Source organism: Vipera ursinii (assembly GCF_947247035.1).
Source record: "Vipera ursinii genome assembly, chromosome: 1".
NCBI classification, from domain to species: domain Eukaryota; kingdom Metazoa; phylum Chordata; class Lepidosauria; order Squamata; family Viperidae; genus Vipera; species Vipera ursinii.
Genome location: NC_139512.1, coordinates 198,719,184 through 198,742,715, shown reverse-complemented (window position 1 = coordinate 198,742,715; position 23,532 = coordinate 198,719,184). Strand labels below are relative to the sequence as shown.

Below are 23,532 nucleotides of genomic sequence, written 5' to 3'. Positions count from 1 at the left end.
CATGAATCAGTGTAAGCTGCATGAAGAAGACCTTCCTTTTTGTCCACCCTGAAATCCTTCCCATTTTGGAACAGGGATTGTTCCAAACTTAAAACTATGATTGGGTGGAATTATAAATGGTCAATTATGACCTTGCACTGCTTTCCTCGGCCTGGTGCCCTCTAGTTCATAAGCAGGAGGCCCTGTTGTCCTTCTGTCCTGCTTGAAAGTTTTTCATAGGTATCTGGTTATCCACCGTTGCAACCAAATATTCAAAGAGTTGACCTTTTGGAACGCCTGCGCAACCTTCTTCTCATGGGCATATCTAAGATGTAGGACTGCACTTCTGTAGAAATCCTGCCTACCAGGGAGCTTCTATTTAATTTGGGCCATTTCTTCACAGAACAGCAATGCAGAGGGAAAAGCAGAGTTATTTAGCATGTATTCCATTTTTTATGGATTATATTCACGTGAGTAATTCAGCTAATTAAATATTTATGATGCTTGGTAGATAAAATACTTGGCATTTTGCCCTTAAGAAATGAGTTGAGAATCTTTCTTCTTACCTACCGTCTTCATCTTTCTTTAGCTCTGTCACTTTAAAAAAATAAAAAACAAAACAAAAGTAATAACAGATGGTTGGATGGTTGGATGGCGGGATGTAGAAAAGTACTATTCAAAGGTCAAATGGTTCCTGCAGGAAAATTAATTAAAAGGATCTGTTTATTTTACACAATTGATGTAATAAAGGAATAGAAGTTTATCAGTATGCATAAGATTAACCTCAATTTATATGAGCAATAAATAGCTGTCATTTATTAATTGGTATTAACTATCAGTCTGTTCCTTTCTTTTACAGAGGCATATGTGGGCAATGTTTTGTTACTAAACTTTGCCCTTATTCTGAACTGGGAGACCTTAGTTATTTATATCAGATGGAGGACACTCTCTTCCTTTTTTAAAATCCATGACTTCTACTATATCTCTGTAAATTAATAATGTATAAATTATAGTTTTAGAAATAACTTGTTTTATTTTATAGATGTTAATTCCATTGTATTTTATGGTAGTTAAAGATCAACATTGAATAAAAAGGTCTCCTTACTCTTATATGCCCATTACTGGAAGGAAAAATTGGATATGCGGTGGAAATAATAAAGACCCCGCACTAGTACGAACCTTGCCTTTATAAAATTTCAACAAAAAATCTTTCACAAATATTTTGTTGTTGTTAGCTGCGAAGTCATGTCTGACCCATCGTGACCCTATGGACAACGTTCCTCCAGGCTTTCCTGTCCTCTACCATCTGCTGGAGTCCATTTAAGCTCACGCCTACTGCTTCAGTGACTCCATCCAGCCACCTCATTCTCTGTAATCCCCTTCTTCTCTTGCCCTCAATCTTTCCCAGCATTAGGCTCTTCTCCAGTGAGTCCTTCCTTCTCATTAGGTGGCCAGAGTATTTGAGTTTTAGCTTCAGGATCTGGCCTTCTAAAGAGCAGTCAGGGTTGATCTCCTCTAGGACTGACTGGTTTGATCACCTTGCAGTCCAAGGGACTCGCAGGAGTCTTCTCCAGCACCATAGTTCAAAGGCCTCAATTCTTTGGCGCTCAGCCTTTCTTATGGTCCAGCTTTCACTGCCATACATTGCAACTGGGAAGACCATAGCCTTGACTATACGCACTTTTGTTGACAGGGTGATGTCTCTGCTTTTTAGTGTGCTGTCTAGATTTGCCATGGCTTTCCTCCCCAGGAGCAAGCATCTTTTAATTTCTTGGCTACAGTCCCCATCTGCAGTGATCTTGGAGCCCAGGAAAATAAAATCTGTCACTACCTCCATTTCTTCCCCATCTATTTGCCAGGAATTGAGAGGGCCAGATGCCATGATCTTGGTTTTCTTAATGTTAAGTTTCAACCCAAGTTTTGTACTCTCCTTCTTCACACGTAACACGAGGCTCTTTAGTTCTTCTTCACTTTCTGCCATTAGAGTAGTATCGTCTGCATATCTTAGGTTGTTGATATTTCTTCCGGCAATCTTAATTCCAACTTTTGATTCATCTAGCCCTGCCTTTCTCATGATGTGCTCTGCATATAAGTTAAATAGGCAGGGTGACAGTATACAGCCTTGCCGGACTCCTTTCCCAATTTTGAACCAATCAGTGGTTCCGTGTCCAGTTCTCACTGTTGCTTCTTGGCCCACATATAGGTTTCTCAAGAGACAAATAAGATGGTCTGGTACTCCCATCTCTTTAAGAACTTGCCACAGTTTGTTATGATCCACAAAATCAAAGGCTTTAGCATAGTCAATGAAGCAAAAGTAGATGTTTTTCTGGAACTCTCTAGCTTTTTCCATGATCCAGCGTATATTGGCAGTTTGATCTCTAGTTCCTCTGCCTCTTTGAAATCCTGCCTGCACTTCTGGTAGTTCTCGATCCACATACTGCTGAAGTCTAGTTTGTAGGATTTTAAGCATAACTTTACTAGCATGTGAAATGAGTGCAATGGTGCGATAGTTTGAACATTCTTTGGCACTGCCTTTCTTTGGAATTGGAATGTAAACTGACCTTTTCCAATCCTGTGGCCACTGTTGAGTTTTCCAAATTTGCTGGCAAATTGAGTGTAGCACTTTTACTGCATCATCTTTTAAGATTTTGAATAGCTCAGCTGGAATACTGTCACCTCCACTAGCTTTGCTGTTGCTCAGTTTTTCTAAGGCCAACTTCACATTCTAGGATGTCTGGCTTGGGGTCAGTGACCACCTCATTGTGATTATCAGGGACGTAATTTTGCCATCTCTTCTTAATCTCTTCTGCCTCTGTTAGGTCCCTGCCATTTTGGTCCTTTATCATGCCCATTTTTGCATGAAATGTTCCCTTCATCTCTCCAATTTTCTTGAAAAGATCTCTGGTCCTCCCTATTCTATTGTTTTCTTCTATTTCTTTGCACTGTTCATTTAAGAAGGCATTCTTATCTCTTCTAGCTATTCTCTGGAATTCTGCATTCAATTGGGCGTATCTTTCTTTTTCTCCCTTGCCTTTTGCTTCCCTCCTTTCCTCAGCTATTTGCAAAGCTTCCTCAGACAGCCATTTTGCTTTCTTGCATTTCTTTTTCTTTGGGATGGTTTTAGTTGCTACCTCTTGTACAATGTTGTGAACCTCTGTCCATAGTTCTTCAGGCACTCTGTCTATCAGATCTAATTCCTTAAATCTATTTGTCACCTCTACTGTATATTCAACAGGGATATGATTTAATTCATACTTGAGTGGCCTAGTGCTTTTTCCTACTTTCTTCAGTTTAAGCCTAAACTTTGCAATGAGAAGCTCATGGTCTGAGCCACAGTCAGCTTCTGGTCTTGTTTTTACTGACTGTATAGAGCTTCTCCATCTTTGGCTGCAGAGCATATAGTCAATCTGATTTCTGTGTTGACCGTCTGGTGATGTCCATGTGTAGAGCCGTCTCTTGGGTTGTTGGAAAAGAGTGTTTGCTATGACCATCGTATTCTCTTGACAAAATTCTATCAGCCTGTGCCCTGCTTCATTTTGTACTCCAAGGCCAAACTTGCCTGTTATTCCAGTTATCTTTTGGCTTCCTACTTTAGCATTCCAATCCCCCATGATGATAAGGACATCATTTTTTGTGTTAGTTCTATAAGGTGCTGTAGGGCTTCATAGAACCGGTCAATTTCATCCTCTTCAGCACTGGTGGTTGGGGCATAGACCTGGACTACTGTGATATTGAATGGTTTGCCTTGGATTCGAGCTGAGATCATTCTGTCATTTTGAGGATTGTATCCCAGTATTGCTTTTCCTACTCTTTTATTGACTATGAAGGCTACTCCATTTCTTCTGAGGGATTCTTGCCCACAGTAGTATACCTGATGGTCATCTGAATTAAATTCACCCATTCCTGTCCATTTTAGTTGGCTGACACCTAAGATGTCGATGTTCAGTCTTGTCATCTCTTGTTTGACCACGTCCAGCTTTCCTTGATTCATGGATCTTACATTCCAGGTTCCTATGGAGAAAAAATCTTTACAGCATTGGACTTTCCTTTCACCACCAGACACATCCACAGCTGAGCGTCCTTTCGGCTTTGGCCCAGTCGCTTCATTCTTTCTGGCGCTACTAGTACTAGCCCTCTGCTCTTCCCCAGTAGCATATTGGACGCCTTCTGACCTGAGGGGCTCATCTTCCAGTGTCATATTGTTTTGCCTTTTGGTACTGTCCATAGGGTTTTCATGGCAAAGATACTGGAGTGGGTTGCCATTTCCTTCTCTAGTGGATCACGTTTTGTCAGAACTCTCTGCTATCACCTTTCTGTCTTGGGTGGCCCTGCACGGCATAGCTCATAGCTTCATTGAATTACGCAAGCCCCTTCGCCACGACAAGGCAGTAATCCATGAAGGGGTTCACAAATATAGTTTCTGCAGAAAGTAAGAGATTGGCAACAATTGGCAACCAGCAATGCAGGGTGATGACATCTGCCTCTCCCTTAACAAGGTAGTTGGAATGATTCTCTTGCATTGACCTAAGTAAGAAATGTCCCCATACCACTGATCCATCAGTGTAAATGGATTTTTAGTGAATTGGGAAAATGGAGTTGGTATGCTCAGAATCGTCTGTAAGCCAACTATTTCCACTTCCACAGTTCCAGAAAGATTAGGAAGAAAAAGAAGCACTGGTTTTTCAGTTCAAGGGCTGTGATATACACACATATATAGAGAGAGGCAATTAAATCAAAAGAATTGTGTTCAGTGTTTGTGTACAGACTTTATTCACTCCAGAATGGAAAAAATATGATATGTGTATGGATAATAATTTTCTTGTCTTTGATACCTCAAAGAAAGAAGAGAAGACTATAGCTCCCATTTCAGTTGTCCAGACTGGAAAGACAGTCCCAAAATCACAAGGAAAATCTGGTGATGGAAACTCTCTAACCCTGCCCAAAGGTGAAGGAACTGTAGGATTGCAAACAAGATTCCCAAATCCATTCCCCCTAATCTTTCAGCATGCTGCTAATTTGACACCACCTACACCAAACTTGGAACTGGTCTAAATTTATTGCCCCTCCCCTGAAACTCCCTGGTCCTTTAAAAAGGAAATTGGTTTTAGCAATGAAAAGGGTAAATGAAACAGGAATGCTGTTTTCTGCCAGAAGGAACTGTGCTGAGCGCTGACTGTTGCAAAACAGTCTCTTTGCAAATATGCTTGTAGAGTCCTACTACAATTTTGCGAGATAGAATTGTTGTTTATATTAGTCTGGTTAATCATATTCACTGGAATCCATTTCAGGCCAATAAGACTCAGCTTCCAGAGGAGTGATTTAGAGAATTTATTTCCTCATGCTCTCAAATCATGCACAACTCCATAAAATACCCTTCTGTTTATGTTTGCTTGATTCTGATCTATGCTCTGCATCTAATTCACCCAATAAAAAGAATTGGTTTGTAAGCACTGCAGTAGTTTCTGCACCAAGCTTGATGCCATCATCGTATCTTCAAGTGTATTGACAGTCAGAAATTCCAAGGAATTCTAAAAGTTGTAGAATTGCAATGAAACAGCTAGCCGATTGTTGCATCAGTGAAAACTGGCTTTACACCATCTTAGACACTAATGGGGCTGATTATAGGCCAACCTGACTTCTTTTTTAAAAGAGGACTGATCAACCACAGTTTATATCATTACTGTTTTAGTTGTCTGAAGTGCAGGGAGATTTGTTGTTATTTCCACTGAGATTTATCAGACTGAAACAAAGGGAATCTAGCCGTGTATTATTTAATATGCTTTGAATTATTTACTAGGAGCTTACTGGCAGGAAGGCTGTCAAAGTTATATTATAAAGAATCTGTGCTGAAGATTTATGCTGGTGATTTATGTTCTGCACTTTTCTCAAATTTTGGGATGTATGTTTTGAGTGAAGAATGTATGTTAATGGCTTAGTGCAAGTATGTCAATAGATGATAGGGAAATTGACTGCACTTTCTCCATTCATGTTCCTTGCTGGATTTGAAAGTTCCAGTATGACTTTTTTATGGTTTAGTTCAATGCTTTCCTGAAGCTCAGAGTGGCCAAGAATTTTTTCTTTCTTTTTTTCTTGGTGGGGTTTCCGATTGCTTTGCATTGTCATGGGTGCTGGAAAATATAGGTACTAGAGGATATATATATATATATATGTTTAAGTATTTGTCAAGGCTTTTTGAATGGACCTTGCTAATTAACTCTTTCATTCCTGTTTTGGCCCGGCTCAGGGCTTATCCACAGGAACTAGTCAACTTATGACAGCTCATTATTTGTGCAAATTATTCAAATTGCTAATAAAGAATTTGGGAGGCTAAGATGATCATATATATATCGTATATACTTGAGTATAAGCCGAATTTTTCAGCCCACTTTTTGGGCTGAAAAATTCCACTTTGGCTTATACTCCAGTCAACAAAAAAACTTACCGAGGACTTGTGCGCGACCGAGGCTTTGGTGCTTCCGGGATCGCGTGCACCTCTCCCAAGCCACCGCCGTCCGGATACCTGCCGAAGTTTGGGGAGGTTTGGGGAGGTGCGCGCGCACCTCCCCAAACCTCCTCAAACGTCGGCAGGTCTCCGGACCTCCGTGCCCTGCCTGCCTGCTTCTTTCCGCTGCGGAAAGAAGCAGGCAGGCAGGGCGCGGAGGTCCGGTGACCTGCTGACATTTGGGGAGGTTTGGGGAGGCGCGCACCTCCCCAAACGTCGGCAGGTCTCTGGACCTCCGCGCCCTGCCTGCCTGCTTCTTTCCACTGCGGAAAGAAGCAGGCAGGCAGGGCGCGGAGGTCCGGAGACCTGCCGACATTTGGGGAGGTTTGGGGAGGTGCGCGCGCACCTCCCCAAACCTCCCCAAACTTCGGCAGGTCTCAGGACGGCGGCGGCTTGGGAGAGGTGCGCGCGATCCTGGAAGCACCGAAGCCTCGGCCACGCGCAAGTCCTCGGTAAGCTCCGGCTGGTCACTTGCTTCGCATCTCCTGAGGGAAGGGGGGGCGACTGGAGCGGGCGTGTTTCCTCGCCTGCTGGGCACCGCGATTTGCCCGGGGAACACGCGGGCCACGAATGGCAGCGTGGAGCGAGGAAGCGGACAGCCAGGGCTTCCCCGAGAGCCGTGGCCACACAGGGTATTCCTGTGTATTCAGGCTTGCAAAATGGCGGATCGAGCCTCTGCTGGTGGCAGAGGCTTGCAGAGCGCAGATCAGGCAGGCAGGGTGCGGAGGTCCGGAGACCTGCCGACGTTTGGGGAGGTTTGGGGACCTCCCCAAACCTCCCCAAACGTCGGCAGGTCTCCGGACCTCCGTGCCCTGCCTGCCTGCTTCTTTCCGCTTGCAGAACGGCGGATCGGCTTATACTCGAGTCAATAATTTTTTCCAGTTTTTGGGGGTGAAAATGGGGGTCTCGGCTTATACTCGAGTCGGCTTATACTCAAGTATATACGGTATATATATATATATATATATATATATATATATATATATATATATATACACACACACACACATATTCCACATCTTTCAATCACTCTGAAGCATTCCTGGCTGTCCACATTTTACCATTTTCAAAAAATTCCATGGGAAAAAGTTCCTCTTGGTACCTTTGGTGATTTAGATGTAGAAAAATGGTGTGCCTCAATTTTGCTTATGCCCCTTGCAGATAGATTCCATAGAAAGAGAATCCAGGTGGTGACAGGAACATTTTTTTCCTGAGCTGTTGAAGGGCCTAAAAATTAGCAACTCAAAAGAGCAGTTAGTCAAACAAACCTGTCAGCATTCCTTTAGAATGTGAGCTTATTTTTCTGGTCCTGAATACTATGAGCTGATCAGAACAGTAGTCTTATCCAGAAGGACTCATTCCTTGAACAGGCATCTAGTCCTTGTCACATTCTAGATCAGACAAAAGTTTGATTCTTTTTAGATTGCCAAGGTCAGACAGTATTTCTCCATGAATGTGTGAAAACCAACAATTTGTAACTGAGAGCTAAATATTCTGGGTGGTCTCAATCCTGAGGGCCTTTGGAGCTTCCTGGGATGCATCAAGCAAAAAAAAAAAAAGCACTATCCATTTTTTTTAATGTGTGTGTGAGAAGAGTACAGGACCTATTTCTGGAGTTAACATTTGCTTTAGTTAGCTAAATAATTAACCACGTTCTGTGTACAGCACAGCTGGTGTTGAGCCATGAGGTGGGAGAATATCATGGTTGGCATTTTTTTTTGTTCTTGGGAACCATATGCTCCTCTTGCTAAAAATGGCTTCTTCATTAGAGTCTTCTTTTGTATCAGTATGTTTATTTTCTTCTCTCCCTCTCTGGAAGAGTTCACTCATTCTCCTAGAATGGAGTAAATATTTTTTTCCATCCATTATTTTTGTCTTTCAAGCAGGACTAAAATTTTTGGTTCTTCAAAACAGGTTTAGGGATCATAGAATACAGAAATAACACACTGTAGGCCTCTTAAAAACTTAATTCATGTATTTAATATCTCAGAAACAAGGGGGGGGGGAAGAGAGAGAAATTGCCATTGGCAATCAGTGTTTGTTGCTGACTTTTAATGATGTGAGTCAGATGAGATGAAGAGCATCCAAAAACATCACTGGAATGCTGTGTGTGTGTATCACAGGCCACAATTACCCTCTCCTGCTCTGGCAGTAGGAAGCAGGATGCTAACCACCTTAAGAAGAGGGAACATGCAAGGTGTCCTATTTTAGGGAAGCTGAGCCTATGTTTGAAGATGTTCTCCATTTGAAGGGCAGTCCACCCAGTCTTAAAGAAACAGGATCAGATGAGCAGGATCAGGAAAAGTTGCCTATCAACACATAGCACCTGAAAACAGCCTGAGCAAGGACACAGATCATAGCATTCCTTATTCTGGCAAAATGTCTTGCATCAGAATGTAAAATATGTCCATCATTTCTATATATATATTCAATTGAACATGGAGGTGAACATGAATAACTGAAACATGTCTCTGTTCTCTTTTTTCCTCCTTTAGGGAATATATTTCCTCTGGTTTTGGTGTTGTGTGGGTGGCTCTTTCATTAAAATGTAATTTTATTAAATTTCGAAAGCACAAATAAAGAACAAATGAGCAAAAGGAAAGAGAATTGAAAACAACAGTCAAACAGAAACCAAGATGCAGGTGTTATAAGAAAAAGAAAAGAAGAAAATGAATGACTTTTGACTTTCTTTGGTACAGATATAAAAATGCATCCAACTCTAAAATTAACAATAGCCTGTGTTATTTCTATAACAACGTATAATTCTAATCATCAAATCCTCAAATCAAAGTTTCATTTCTCTCTGTTCCTTACAAAAGGTCCAAAAGTGGCTTTCAAATAGAAATTGGTCAAAGTATTTTCAATCAGAATAAAGCTGGAATGGTCCTGGGAGGTCTTCTAGTCCAGCCCCCTGCTCAAGGAGGAGTCCCTATATCATTTCAGACAAGTGGCTGTCCAGTCTCTTTTTAAAAACCTCCAGTGATGAAGCACCCACAACATCTGAAGGCAAGCTGCTCCACTGGTTAATTGTCCTCACTGTTAGGAAGTTTCTCCTTAATTCCAGGTTGCTTCTCTCCTTGATTATTTTTCCATCCATTGTTTCTTGTCTTTGGAAAATAGATTGACCCCCTCCTCCTTGTGGCAGCCTCTCAAATACTGGAATACTGATATCATGTCCCCCTAGTCCAGGGGTAGGCAATCTCGGCTCTTTTATGACTCATGGACTTCAACTCCCAGAATTCCTGAGCTAGCATAGCTGACTCAGGAATTCTGGGAGTTGAAGTCCATGAGTCATAAAAGAGCCGAGGTTGCCTACCCCTGCCCTACTCCTTCTTTTCTCTAGACTGGCCATTTCCAAATCCTGCAACTGTTCTTCATATGTTTCAGTCTCCAGACCTTTAATCATCTTAGTTGCTCTTCTCTGCACATTTTACAAAGTCTCAACATCTTTTTTGCAATGTGGTGACCAAAACTGGATGCAGTATTTTCTTTAATCAGAGGTATCAATTTTGTCATCTCTGCCAATTCCATCAATTTAACCCTCTGTTCTTTCATTGCATGCCCTGCCACCTTTGTGCACATAAAAGCCTCGCTACTGTTATCATATATAAAACGTTGTGGGGTGGCCTTGTGACCATTCCAAAATGATAAATACAGAGATACATGCAGAGATGGTGTTCATCTCATTGATGTCATTCCCTCTTTATCTGAAATGTAACTGACAGCATCAAATAAAATAATTGGCACTAGTTATAGTTTAATCAAGACCTCGAATATGTTTCAATTAGATTGCATTCTGGTTTTTTTTTACTTTACGGGTCTGGATGGGGAGGAACAGACTTCAACTCAACCCCGACAAGACTGAGTGGCTTTGCATACCTTCATCCCGGGTCTATTTGGATATTCCACCTCTTTCTATGGGGGGTGAACTATTACCCCCCGTAGATAGGGCTCGCAACTTGGGAGTCCTCCTAGATTCACGGCTCACCTTGGAAGACCACATAGGGGCTGTGACTAGGGGGGCTTTCGCCCAGGATCGCCTGGTGCGCCAGTTGCGGCCCTATCTAAGCCGGGATGATCTATGCACGGTCACTCACGCGCTCGTGACCTCTCGACTAGACTACTGCAATGCTCTCTACATGGGGCTGCCCTTGAGGACCACCCGGAAGCTCCAACAGGTACAGAGTGCAGCCACGAGAGTTGTGTTGGGAGTCTCCTGATACTCCCATGTTAAAACCTCTGCTCCGTGAGCTGCATTGGTTACCAGTTGTCTTTCGGGTGAGATTCAAGGTACTAGTAATGGTGTTCAAAGCCCTACATGGCAGGGGTCCGGAGTACCTTAGGCAACACCTGCTGCCGGCATCAACTTCCCTCCGCCCTGTGCGTTCCCACAGAGAGGGCCTCTTCAGGGTGCCACCGGTCAGAGAATGTCGATTGGTGGCCCCCAGGAGATCCTTCTCTGTGGGTGCCCCGGAGCTATGGAATCAGCTACCGGTTAAGCTCCGGATGGCGCCCGATCTTCGCTCCTTTCGCCGCGAGCTAAAAACATACTTTTTTGAAGAAGCTGGCCTGGCCTGATGAGGGGACTGGGGGGGGTGTTACTGTCATTTTATTGGGGTTTTAAGATGTATTTTTAGTATATGGGCATGTATTTAATCATTTGTTTTAACTTTTGTAATTTTGTATTTTTATTCTTGCCCTGTTCACCGCCCTGAGTCCTTCGGGAGAAGGGCGGTATAGAAATATTATTAAATTAAATTAAATTAAAATTTACCAACAATGCTATAGTTATTTCTTTTTTTCCCCACTATGAAAAGAAGAAAGAGAAAGGAAAAGAAGGAGAAGAATTGCCCACTTTGATTAGTTATTTATATTCTTCATTCTAAATATTTTATATTGGTCTTCAATATATTTCATGTCCACCCAGCCATCTATCTGTCACACTTCTCTTTTGCCTTCTCCCTATCCTATATCTCTTTGCATTCTTCATTTTCTATACTTCTTCAAAAGCTATGGCTAGAATTCCCTTTCTTCTTAATAACCATGAAATAGCTGCCACTAGTTTATTTGGTAGTTGTTGTGCCCTTATTTGTTGGCTTATTACATTTTTATCCAAAGATCACAAAATGATATGCAAGGTTTTGCTCTCCTTTTCCTTTACCTTACAACATCTTTGTGAGGTAATTAGGCCAAAAGATCATGACTGATCTGTGTTCATCCTGGGAACTTCATGGACAAAGGTTTTTTTAAAAATCTGAGCTTTGCAATACTTGTTAAACAATTTATTAAACAATGACTGATTTTAACAACACTGAGAAATACAACACACCTAAATGTTTTAAAATAAATTTTCAGCCTACCATTTCTAACTTTTTGTGGTTGGTTAGTATAAGATGCGATATATAATGTTTGCTAGGCCCCGACCACTGTTTGCTCTTGCTGATGTCATCTTTCAGAAATGCCAATGTTCTTAACACCCATCAAGTAACTTGCTTATCAGTGTAACTTGCTTATCAGTGGTATAAAAAAGGTGGTAATACTGTGTGTGTGTGTGTAAATTTTTTGAGCTGTCACTGCTGTGACTACTGCCTGTGGATGGCCTTGGGTTAGGCTGAAACAGGAAATAAGATTTGTCCCGTGCTTGGGGCCTAGCAAGGTATTCTAAATACTTAACAAACTATATATATATATATATATATATATATATATATATATATATATATATATATATATATATATATATATATATATATATATATATATATATATATATTAGTCACCCTTTAATTCTTTGTTAGCAATCTAAAAAAATTACACAAATATGAGCTGTCACTGTTGTGACTACTGCCTGTCGATGGCCTTCAGTTAGGCTGAAACAGGAAATAAAGATTTGTCCCATCTAAATAGTTAACAAGCATTTAACATATATATGTGTGTGTGTGTGTGTGTGTGTGTGTGAATGTCTTCACTTCTGAATAAGCCTCCATGTGTTTTGGCTTTTTATGAGTAATTAAAATGTATCATAAAGCGTCATTCACTTCAAATTGCCTTTCAGGATTTTGGTGTAAATCAGCCCTGAAAAATCTAAAACTTGAGATAAACAGTTCCTGTTTGATTGACATAACTAATTGAGCCATTAACCACCAATTTCTAAAGTGCGCATTTTAATTAGATTTTAATGGCTGCCTTCCTTAAGAAAGAATAATCAATGCCACTGAAACTGGAACAATTTAGACTTTCAAATCATTCTTCATGAATCTTTGGGTTGATCTTCAGGAACATTTTTCAAGCTGTAAACGGGATCAGACTATTTGAACCATTTGCTTGCCAAGAAAGACTGTGCCAAACCATTTGCAAATCAAGTGGGAGAAAGGTTGGCCAGATAGCTCAACCTGTGCCCTCCCTTTGTGTAAAATCTGTAGACAGAAAGTGAAGCAATTTTGAAAGAACGGGCAAAGCCTGCCTTTTCTAGTTTTCTTTGCACAAAGAACTGAGCCTGGCTTTTGGTCTGTTTGAAAATATGGTCAGCTTAGCTATTTTAGAGTGGAAACAAGACATTGGATTCAGAAAGTGTCCACCTGGAGAAAGTATATATATAAAAAAATCAAGATAGTAGCTGCAACTTTGCGACTTAAGCCCTGCCCGTTTTCAATGTGTGGCGCACACACTTGACACATGTAGAAAAGGGATGGGGACTTCAATTCCACCTTTCTCATCACCTAATTGAATTTATTTTACCCTCCCTCATGAATGCTCCTGATTGGATTTCTTTTTTCCCCCCTTTCCTGTTCATTAGCTAATTGGTCTGATGATCTCTAATAATCTGATGCGGACTATTCCTTAGTAGCTGCAGTCTACCTGGGTATAGTTTTCAGTTTAATATAATTTAAAAAGTTGTGATACTACACTATTGCCAGGGCAATACATTTTTTTTTAATATGACTCCATGATATTTATCCATGTATTCATTTATGCTACATATCTGTGAGCAATTTATTTTTAAATTTGTACACTGCCCAGCTCCCGGAGAGTCTGGTCAATTGGCAACATATGAAGAAAGGAAAAATAAGTAAAAAATAATATTACAATTTAAGAGATTAAGCCAGGGGTCGGCAACCTGAATCGATGAAAGAGCCACTTGGAACTAGTTCCCTCACAAAAAACAAACAAACTGGGAGCCGCAAAATGAACGTGCGCATGTGAACGTGCATGCGCATGCACAGAACAGGGTTTGATTAAAGTGGAGCTTACCTAAGGCGAGACATACACCGGCCCTGCCCCCTGTCCAGCTCTGGTAGGGACGGCTCCGCCGTGCTGGCTTCTCCTCCCCTCAGAAAAGACTGCTCTGAGGGAACAGAGGAGAAGGCCAATGGGGAGAAAGAGCTGCTGCAGCAAATCTTCTGAGGCTGCTGCTCGGGCTTGCCTATTTCAGCCTGCTGCGGGATTTGGAGGTTTTTGTGAGATTTTTGCATTCAGTTTATTTGGGCGGGGGGAGGAGGAGGAGGAAGTGCGGAGCAGCCAGTCAGAGCACTGATTGTTTGCTTACTGAGAGAGAAAGAGAGAGAGAAAGAAGGAGGGAGGGAAGGAAGGAAGACAAGAAAGGAAGAAGGCAGGAAGAATATGGGAAGGAAGGAAGGAAAAAATAAAGAGAAAGAAAGAAAACAGTTGCTGCTTGACACGCTGCGGCTGGGCGTGTTTTATTTTTATTTATTTTTTATTTATTTTAATCCCATTTATATCCCGCCCTTCTCCGAAGACTCAGGGCGGCTTACAATCTAAGCACAGATCAATGTGCTTAGCAGTAGCCTTCATTCTATGTATATGCCTGCTTGTTAGGGCTTTCACACACACCCCCCAAGCGGCATTATTACAAAGTCAGCTTAATTGCCCCCAACAATCTGGGTCCTCATTTTACCTACCTCGGAAGGATGGAAGGCTGAGTCAACCTTGAGCCTGGTGGGACTCGAACCTGCACTAATTGCAGGCAGCTGGTGTTCCTTAAGGAGGCATTAGCCCACTGCTCCACCAAGGCTTAAGCTGTTGCGTGGCTGGCAGCTTTGAGCAGGCAGGCAAGAGGGGCTTCTCCCTCTGGGGGTGGAGGGAGAAAGACGCATTCTCCAACCGGCTCTTCCTTCCCCTTCTCTGGGCTGGGCTGCAATCTCGCCCACTGCTTCTCCGCCTCCTCCTTCCTCCTCCCCCCCTTGCAGAAAAAAAGGAGAAGGCAGGTGGTGGGGCAGGGGAATCTTGCACGGGAATTGTAGCCGGGGATTCCCCCCCCACACACACACACACTTCTCCTGGCCTGCCCGTATCTGGGGTTTCCTTCCTCGCGAGGAGACCTGCAAGATTTTCTGCTTGCAAAAGGGCGATCACTTCTGCCTCTCTTGCAAACACTGGAATTGGGCAAGGAAGAGAAACCCCTGCCCCATCGCCTGCCTTCTCCTTTTTTTCTGCAAGGGGGGGGAGGAGGCAGGAGGAGGTGGAGAAGCAGCGGGCGAGATTGCAGCCCAGCCCAGAGAAGGGGAAGGAAGAGCCGGTTGGAGAATGCGTCTTTCTCCCTCCACCCCCAGAGGGAGAACAAAGCAGAGAGGCGAAAAACATGGAGGGTGTGGAAGAACGTGGAAAAAAAGGAAGGAAGGAAAGAAAGAAGATATAACCTTCAGCAAAGCAGCTTCCATGGAAAAGAAACACATTCGCACTTATGTGAGCAGACACGTGCCCCCACAAGCAGCTCCCCCTGCCCCCAGCCTCCCCTGAGCCAAAAAACCTCACCCTGTCTTAATTGCAGGCAAAACCTGCCGAAAGCCCAACCAGCCTTTGGAAAGCAAAAGTAAGCATCAGGCAAAGCGGAGCTCGGTTTCTCAGCTTGCCTCCATCCCTCGGAGCCAGGAGGTGCAACTTTGGAGGAGGAGGAGGAGGCGCCGTCAATCCAGTTGCTGCATCTCTTCCCTCATGGGTGGGGAGGCCATTGGGGGAGGCTCCTGAGCCCCGCAGCTCTTCCAAGGGGAGGAGGAGGAAGAGGAGAGTGGGATTGGGGTTGCTTCTGCCTGCTGAAAAGAGCCATGGCTCCATTTGCCTGGCAAGGCGGGGAAAATCTGCCCGGCCTCCCCTCTGGCCCTGAGCAGCACCCTTCCCTCGCGTGCATGTTTGATAAGCCTCCGTTTGCCTGGCAAGGTGGAGGAAATCTGCCCGGCCTCCTCTCCGGCCCCGAGCAGCACCTCTGCCTCACCCGCGCGTTCAATCAGCCTCCGCGTCCCCCCCTACACCCCATCTGACTGACCCACACACCTTCTTTCCAGCAGTCCTCCGTCTCTTCTTCTGCTGCCACCACGTGCAGTCCGAAGAAGAAAAGATGTTTGTGAGCACTCCCACAAACCAAGGAAGTTCAATCAATCAATTCGTGAGATTTTTGTTTTTCGTGAGAAGTTTGAATTGATTGGTTGAACTTTTTTGGGGGGAGGGGACTGCACATGGCAGAGGACTGGGAGCTGCAGGACACGGCTGAAAGAGCCACATGCGGCTCTGGAGCCGCGGGTTGCCGACCCGTGGATTAAGCTATACATTAAGTGCCTTCCCAATTTTTCTCCAAGGCTTTGCATTCATAAAGGTAGAATGTTGCAATGTAATGACACCTAAAGTGCAATAAAACTGAATCAAAGATAATTAATTAATTAATTAAAACACATGCAACCATACTAGATTTTAACCAGCTAGGCAGAAATCAATAGTAAGAGCTAATTGCCTGATTAAGCAGTGCAGTATGTTGACTGGCCATAGATCTGTTTGAGCTTTTTTTTTTTTTTAAATGCCTGTTCACATTATTCAATTAAGCCTGTTTGTTGGATTTAACACATCACTAAAGACAGATTTTTAAACACTTCTAGTTTAAATCCCAAGATATTTAACACTTTTCAGAGACTCAGCATCATAATAGTTTGTGGAAACACATAATAGAGTCTTCTGGTATCTTAAAGGGCATCAACTGTATTGCAGATACTGCATAAGCTTTCTTGGATAAGCGTGACTACAATTGAGGCATGAAGTATTATCCTGTTTAAGGGATATAGATACCCTCTTCCTCTTATGATATAGAACCAAGCATGACATGAAACAAAGTCTAGACCAGGGGTCCTCAAACTTGGCCACTGGCTGGCTGGAGAATTCTGGGAGTTGAAGTCCACAAAGTGGCCAAGTTTGAGGACCCCTGGTCTAAAATGATAATTATATAAAGAAAGCAGCCAGTTATAGAACAATGGCTGACAATGTCAAAGGCAGTCTTGCATTGGTGTTGTGATAACTGGAGGGACTCGATAAAGAATGGAAACATTGGAAAGACCCCTGTGGCTTTTCAGAGGTACCAAAAAGGACACGTGCCAATGTATTTTTTTAAAACTAATCCTTTCGCACCGTACAGTACAACCGCATTAATCCCTGCCTCCCACATTTCTCATTGTATAAAAAAGATCAGGAGCATTTCATTAGGAGGTAGCCCAAGTAGGTCACTGTCCTTTTTATTGTCATGATTTGAAAGAAGATTGCAGAATAACACTGATAAAAGTGGAGAGGAGCAGCTAAGGTAGGCAGTTGTGAATTATTCTGAATAAGAATGTGCATCAAGGTGTTCAGCACAGATGAAACTGTTCTGTCAGAGCAGTCTCGTGGAAGAATACACATGCTTTCTCTCTCAACCTTGTCCACCTATCTAAAAGATGTGCGTCAACAGTGTGGGTCCAACAACCCAGCTTTTACTCTTTGAAATGTCAAGAGAGACTAGCTTTAGAAAAGATTTGTTCATCGGACATTTGTCTTGTTCACACAAAAAAATGCAAAGCCTGACCTAATTTTGTTTTGGTTCTGTTCTTAAATTCTTAGTTGCCCAGAGTCATGAAACTGAGATGGCGGCCACACAAATTAATAAAGAGACAAACAAATGTAGCATAAATACAGGCTAAATACAGGCTAAACCTCTCTGCCTGTAGACAGTTTTTCAGGGGAATATCTTACAGGATCTCCTTTCATTGACTTGAACATCTGGTATATTCCAAGGATAAATAAAACTTTCCAGTTAACACAGCAAAATAACTGATTAATACATTTGTAATTATGAGAAATATCACGAATAACACTATTTCTTCAAAGCGTAGAAATTCCAGTGATGCTCTGCCTGGGATTGGTGCTTTTAGAAGGAGATAATTTGGGGCTTATGACACTATTATATCTATGTTTGCACCCAAATGTAGATTTTTGAATAGAGGCAGATCTGAGAGAATCCTAGTTGCCTTCTGGGAAAATAAAGTAAAGTACTTTCTCAAACATATGCCCAACCCACTATACTAAAGTTAGCCTGTGAATTCTTGCTTGTTTGTCCAAAAGTCATGCAGCTTGGTATTTTGGGAGTCAAAGTTTAGAGAGGGTGAGATTGGGCGAGAGGAGGCAGCTGGCATCAAATTTTATAGACTAAAATCCTGCAGACCTTGCTCTATTGGAGCTGTAAAACATGAGATACCTCCCAAGATTCACATATAATTCCTTTTTAACAGACATAGTAGAGGAATATATAAACCACCAATAGTATAGGAAGATTTATCTGCAACACATTTATAGTCTATATCATAATTGTCCAACCTTTTGGCTTGCCTGGGCCACAATGAGTGAAGAGGAATTGTCTTGGGTTGCATATTTATATCCATTAATGATAGTACATATTTTATAACAAACTCCTTTATTTTTCATATTTTTATTATCTTGTGAGGCTGCATTACTAGCTGTCCATGACCACGTGCAGCTTTGGCCATGGGTTGCACATGTCTGGTCTACATAAATACTGTGGGACTGATAACATTTACAGTCTATATAATGGTTACAATACACACACACAAACACACATATATATGTAAATTATACAAATTGCTAATAAAGAATTTTTTAGGGAGGCTATATTTGTCAAATATTTAACACACACACACACACACACACACACACACACACACACACACACACATATATATATATATATATATATATATATATATATATATATATATATATGTATGTATATATATATATATATGTATGTATATATATATATATATATATATATATATATATATATATATATATATATATATATATATATATATATATATATACACGCTATGGGACTTATAAATTAAGGTTCATTCAAACCTGACATTCAAAATGATTTAGATATATAAGAAAGGAAACCTCCAATTATTCTAATAAAAGGGAGAATATGGATATCGCCCATATTCTCTGTCCTGAGCTAGGAAACTTAGAACAGCTTAGACTGAGGCTGGTCCCACCTCTGGATTTCTCCTATTTGTTCACTTTCTCATGCTTCACATCATCCTATTTCATTTAAACCATGGGTGCCAGTTGCAGTTGCTTTAAATATTCATTTCTTTTAGGAAGCCAGTGCTTTTCAATAAAGTTATTTTATTGTTTATAATTCATCTGTTTCTCTATTCCCCTCCATCCCCATCTTTATGCAATCTACCAAACCTCATTCTTATTCTGTTATTTTGTACTGATTTTCTCTGCTGCAGTTTCTCAAGACAAATTCATTGATTTATCTTTCTAATGTAGTAACTTCCCAAATTTATCAGCCTAGATCCTCTCTCCTCTCTGTCTCCCTGTACAAAATATCTTTTAAACAAGTCACTGGGTGGGAGAAATAGAAGTGATACAGATTTATTTCACCCTTCCCTGGTGCCCTTTTCCAAAGCAACCAGTAAGGAAGCATCCATCTACAATGGCAGCTCATGGCTGAAAGGATTGTCCAAGGGTTCCACTTAGTAGCAGCCATTTCAAGTTCAATTATAGAAAGTAGCAGTAGTTGCTAACTAATGGACTGATCTTACAAGCAACAGTAATACAATAAGAAGAAGCCTTGCTATCCATGGATAATGATCTAACATGTGCCATTCCTGAATAAGTCCAGATGTTCAACTGGCTCATGACAATGCTTGCATGCAGGAATGCACATCAGCCCTCCAACATGGCATTCTGGAAGCAGAGCTACTAGATGGACAGAAATGGATAGAAAATGTTGGGCTAGAAAAGAGTCACCTGTCTACCATCTGTGTCTCACAGTGGGTGAAGAAAGCCAAATGACATCACATGCATTGTAAGATTTTTTATGCAGATGATACAAATGATGCCATCTAGAGCAGACATGTCAAACACAAGGCCCGGGGGCTGGATCCGGCCCGCGAAGTGGTTTCATGTGGCCCACGAAGCCATCCTGGAAACAGTGAGGGAACGGCCCCCACTGCCTTGGCCCTGGCCCAGAGACCCTCCGTCTGCCAGAGACCCTCAGATCTGTCCCACTCCTGCCCAGGCCCCCATAGGCACCCTTGATGTGAACGATGTAGAGCTGGCCATGCCCACCCAGTAGGCCATACACACTTTAGCCACGCCCACCCAGTAGGCCACGCCCACCCTGGCCATACCCACCCGGCCCCTTGAGGGCAACCGCAATGCTGATGCGGCCCTCAATGAAATTGAGTTTGACACCCCTGATCTAGAGGATAATTCACGATGGAATGATGACATGGTAGATGTGATCTTCTGACCCTTTGCTCTTCACTAAGGATTTCTTTTTTGGTCTCCAGAGAGCCATTTAAACCAACATGACTATGTGGAAGCTTTCCCCAAATTAGTGCCTTCTAGTGCTGAGGAATACTGCTATATAAAGTCCTACTAAAGGTAAAGGTAAAGGTTCCCCCGCACATGTGTGCTAGTCGTTTCCGACTCTAGGGGCTGGTGCTCATCTCCGTTTCAAAGCCAAAGAGCCAGCGCTTGTCCGAGGACGTCTCCGTGGTCATGTGGCCGGCATGACTAGATGCCAAAGGTGCACGGAACGCTGTTACCTTCCCACCGGAGTGCTCCCTATTTTTCTACTTGCATTTGCAGTATAATTTCAACAGTTGTCTGACTAGTCTTTAATATGACTGTAAAGTGTGTGCAATTTTATGGACCATTATTCCTTGCTTACCCTTATTTTCCCCTTCTACTTTTAGATCATGAGCAAAATATGCCAATTATGAAATGGTTTACTATGGAGACGGAGATGACAATATCAAGCTAACCTTAGGTGATCCCTAAAAGAGCTAAATAGAATTTAACCTGGTTAGGAATGGGATAGGAAACTACCAGAAATTCCAAGGCTGTGGGGTAACTTGGAAAGCTTTTTAAAAAAAATCTGGAAGAAGGCAATGACAAAGTATTCCTGAAAAATTATATTGACATGGCCATGAAGTCATGAAGAAATTAGTTCCACTTTAACACATGATTATCTATTTTATACAGGTGCAAACTACTTTGTTGCCCTAACAATGCACGTCTGTAGAGTTATAGATATTTTGCATTTTGAACTATACTTTTTGGTAAATTTACAACATTCATTTTTTCATAATTTTTCATTTTTTTTGTAAAAGTAAGCTTGCCAACATTTTTTAAAAATTTCTTCTTTTCTTGTATCTAAGGTAATGTCAGATGCTTTTAATGATTGCAAGTTTAGCTACATGAATAGAAAATATACTGTAATTTATTCAATATGGCTAATGATTTCAATGTCATTTTTTTTTAAAAAAAATTAGCTTCCCTTTATGGAGGATGGCTACCACTTTTTCCATAATGGTTTAGCCAAAAGTCGAAGGCGGAGAAGTCTTCTGCACCATCTTCATTTACAGAACAATCCCAAGGTAAGTGATCTTTAATGCCATCATTCTTACTATTGTAAAAGTTATACTTCCAACCTGATTGACTTTAAAAGGAAAAAAATAAGTGATGACTCAGCATGATGACTGCATACTGCCTCCAAGACTGAAGTAGGAAACCACTCAGTTTTAATTGCTGGAAGACAAAATTGGAAAGGATTTTGGCTTTGTGGCCTATTCTAAGGTTTCTAAAAAGGCATTTGATTGAATGCTGTGGAAACAGGATGCTGGGTTGAAGAGACCTTTGGTCAAATCCAGAACTTATGTTACTCAGCATTGTTTCCTCCCACTTGGTTTCCAGTTGACGAGAACAACTGAGCAATCAAAGCCCTCTGCCTTTTTTTTAAGGCCAACTGCACACATTGCATGCATATAAAAAAGAGCAGGGCATTTTGAATCCCTAAACATTGCTGGGTTCTTACATGTTAGCTATATCATCAGAAATAGGAAATATCCTGTTCTGTCTGCGATTTCTTATTCCTCTTGGTTTTGTGCCTCCATAATACAGCTATGCAAATATTCAGACTCAGCTCCAAAAAGTTGCTTCAGTGTCTCTAAGCATGCAAACATACATCTGTCTGCAATTATTTAAAGCAACCTCTTCTTTGATCAGGACTGCAAGAAGGCATGGCTGCTTTAAGGAGTTCCAGATTCCACCATTGTGTCCCTGTGTGTTCTAAAGTGACTTTTGGGCAATGAATTCAAAATACTGCCCTAAAATAAATCTTTCAATATGATTTGATTATATGACCTAATTGAGATATGCTATTATATTAAGCCACTAATAATCGAAGAAGTAGGATGATGTTACACAGTGATAGCCACAAGCTGTCCCTCTAGCATTACAGTCCCATTCTCTGGTTGAGTGATAGTTTTGCCTGTTTATAGTGGGCTACAGACATCCAGTTTTTCTTCTCCTGGGGAGGGAAGTTGCACTTTCAAACAAAAATGGGCAGTTTTTCTTTCTTTCTTTTTTTTAGTTGTATATATTTTATTGGTATTTTTTAACATAACATAAGTCATTCAGTAATTTGTAAACAGTATGTTGTCTGGGTAACATTTATAAGACAATCTTTAACAATTGATTTCTATAATCTATATTCCATATGTTAATTTCAGTTGATTTCCCCTTTCCCCAAAGTATCTTTCTTTGCAAAACATTAGATTAAAACAATTCTCATTATTTTGATAAACAACAATTAAGTATATAGTTTTTCCAATAATCCTATTTGTTATTTTAGTTGCCTTATCATAAATCCTGTTACCGTGCTTATTTCAGCTTATTTCTCCCCCCAAATTCTAAATATTCTTACTAGTGACAATTTTCTCAACAATTAACTACTTTTACATTGGTGGATTTAATTCTATTTTTTCCATATAAGCCCTCGCATACTTTTATATTTCTTAATCAATAAGTAAAAAAGTAGAAAGAGAAAAGAAAAGAGGAGAGAGACAAAAAAAGAGGAAAAAAAGAAGAAAGAAGAAAGAAAAAAGAACACAAAGAAAAAAGCACTGAGATACAAAAAAAACATACGACTGAAGATATGTATCCCTTTTAATTTAATACATATTTATTCCCTTAATTTCTTATTCTTTTTTACTATAGCTGAGAATGTATTTAATCTATTTAAACTTTAAGCGTTCCATTCGGTAGATCTAATATCTAATCCCTTAACTCTCATTCAAAAAATGTTTTTTATGCTTTTCTTATCATCACATTTAAATAACTAAAACGTTTGCTTTGTTTAAATAATTTCAACATTTTTTTTACAGAAAGGAAAAAGAAAAAAAACATATTGTATTTATTATATATATATATAAATCATCCCTCTAAGAGTAATGTATTCCAAACTTTTTCCATTTCTTTAGCCATATTCAAACAAATGTTTCTTATTGTATTATTTAACAAAAAAATCTCTCTAAGAGTTATATATTCCAAAGTTTTTCCATTTTTAGCCATATTCAAACAAATGTTTCTTTTTTATGTATTCTTTCTGGTAAGTCCCATCATCTATTTTCTTGATTTCCATTTTAATCTTTTTTCTCTGGCCACTGCCTTTCTTAATCAGTATGTTTTGCTGCATCATTCGTTTCCCTGTAAAGTATTTTTTTCTCATTTTTTTTCCTTATCTTCAAAGTTGCTTGGACGCGTTAAAATATTTCCCATTTGAATTAAATCAGGATTTTTTTTTTATTTTATATAGTTTCATCTTTAAGTCTCTCTCCTCAGAATTATGTTCAGTCATCTCTACTGTATTTTCCTGGGAAATTTCTTGGAGTGAAATTAATTTGGAGATAAGTTGATTCATA

At 40.8% G+C, this 23,532-nt stretch overlaps 1 protein-coding gene across 1 annotated transcript in view; it reads left to right on the top strand.

Moving 5' to 3' along the window:
- PCSK2 (proprotein convertase subtilisin/kexin type 2) overlaps nucleotides 1-23,532 on the top strand; it is a 128,220-nt gene that overhangs the window by 7,871 nt on the left and 96,817 nt on the right. Inside the window, exon 2 of the mRNA XM_083369589.1 lies at nucleotides 21,103-21,207. Within this exon, the coding sequence (XP_083225715.1) occupies nucleotides 21,103-21,207 (105 nt within the window). The remainder of the gene's footprint in view (nucleotides 1-21,102; nucleotides 21,208-23,532) is intronic.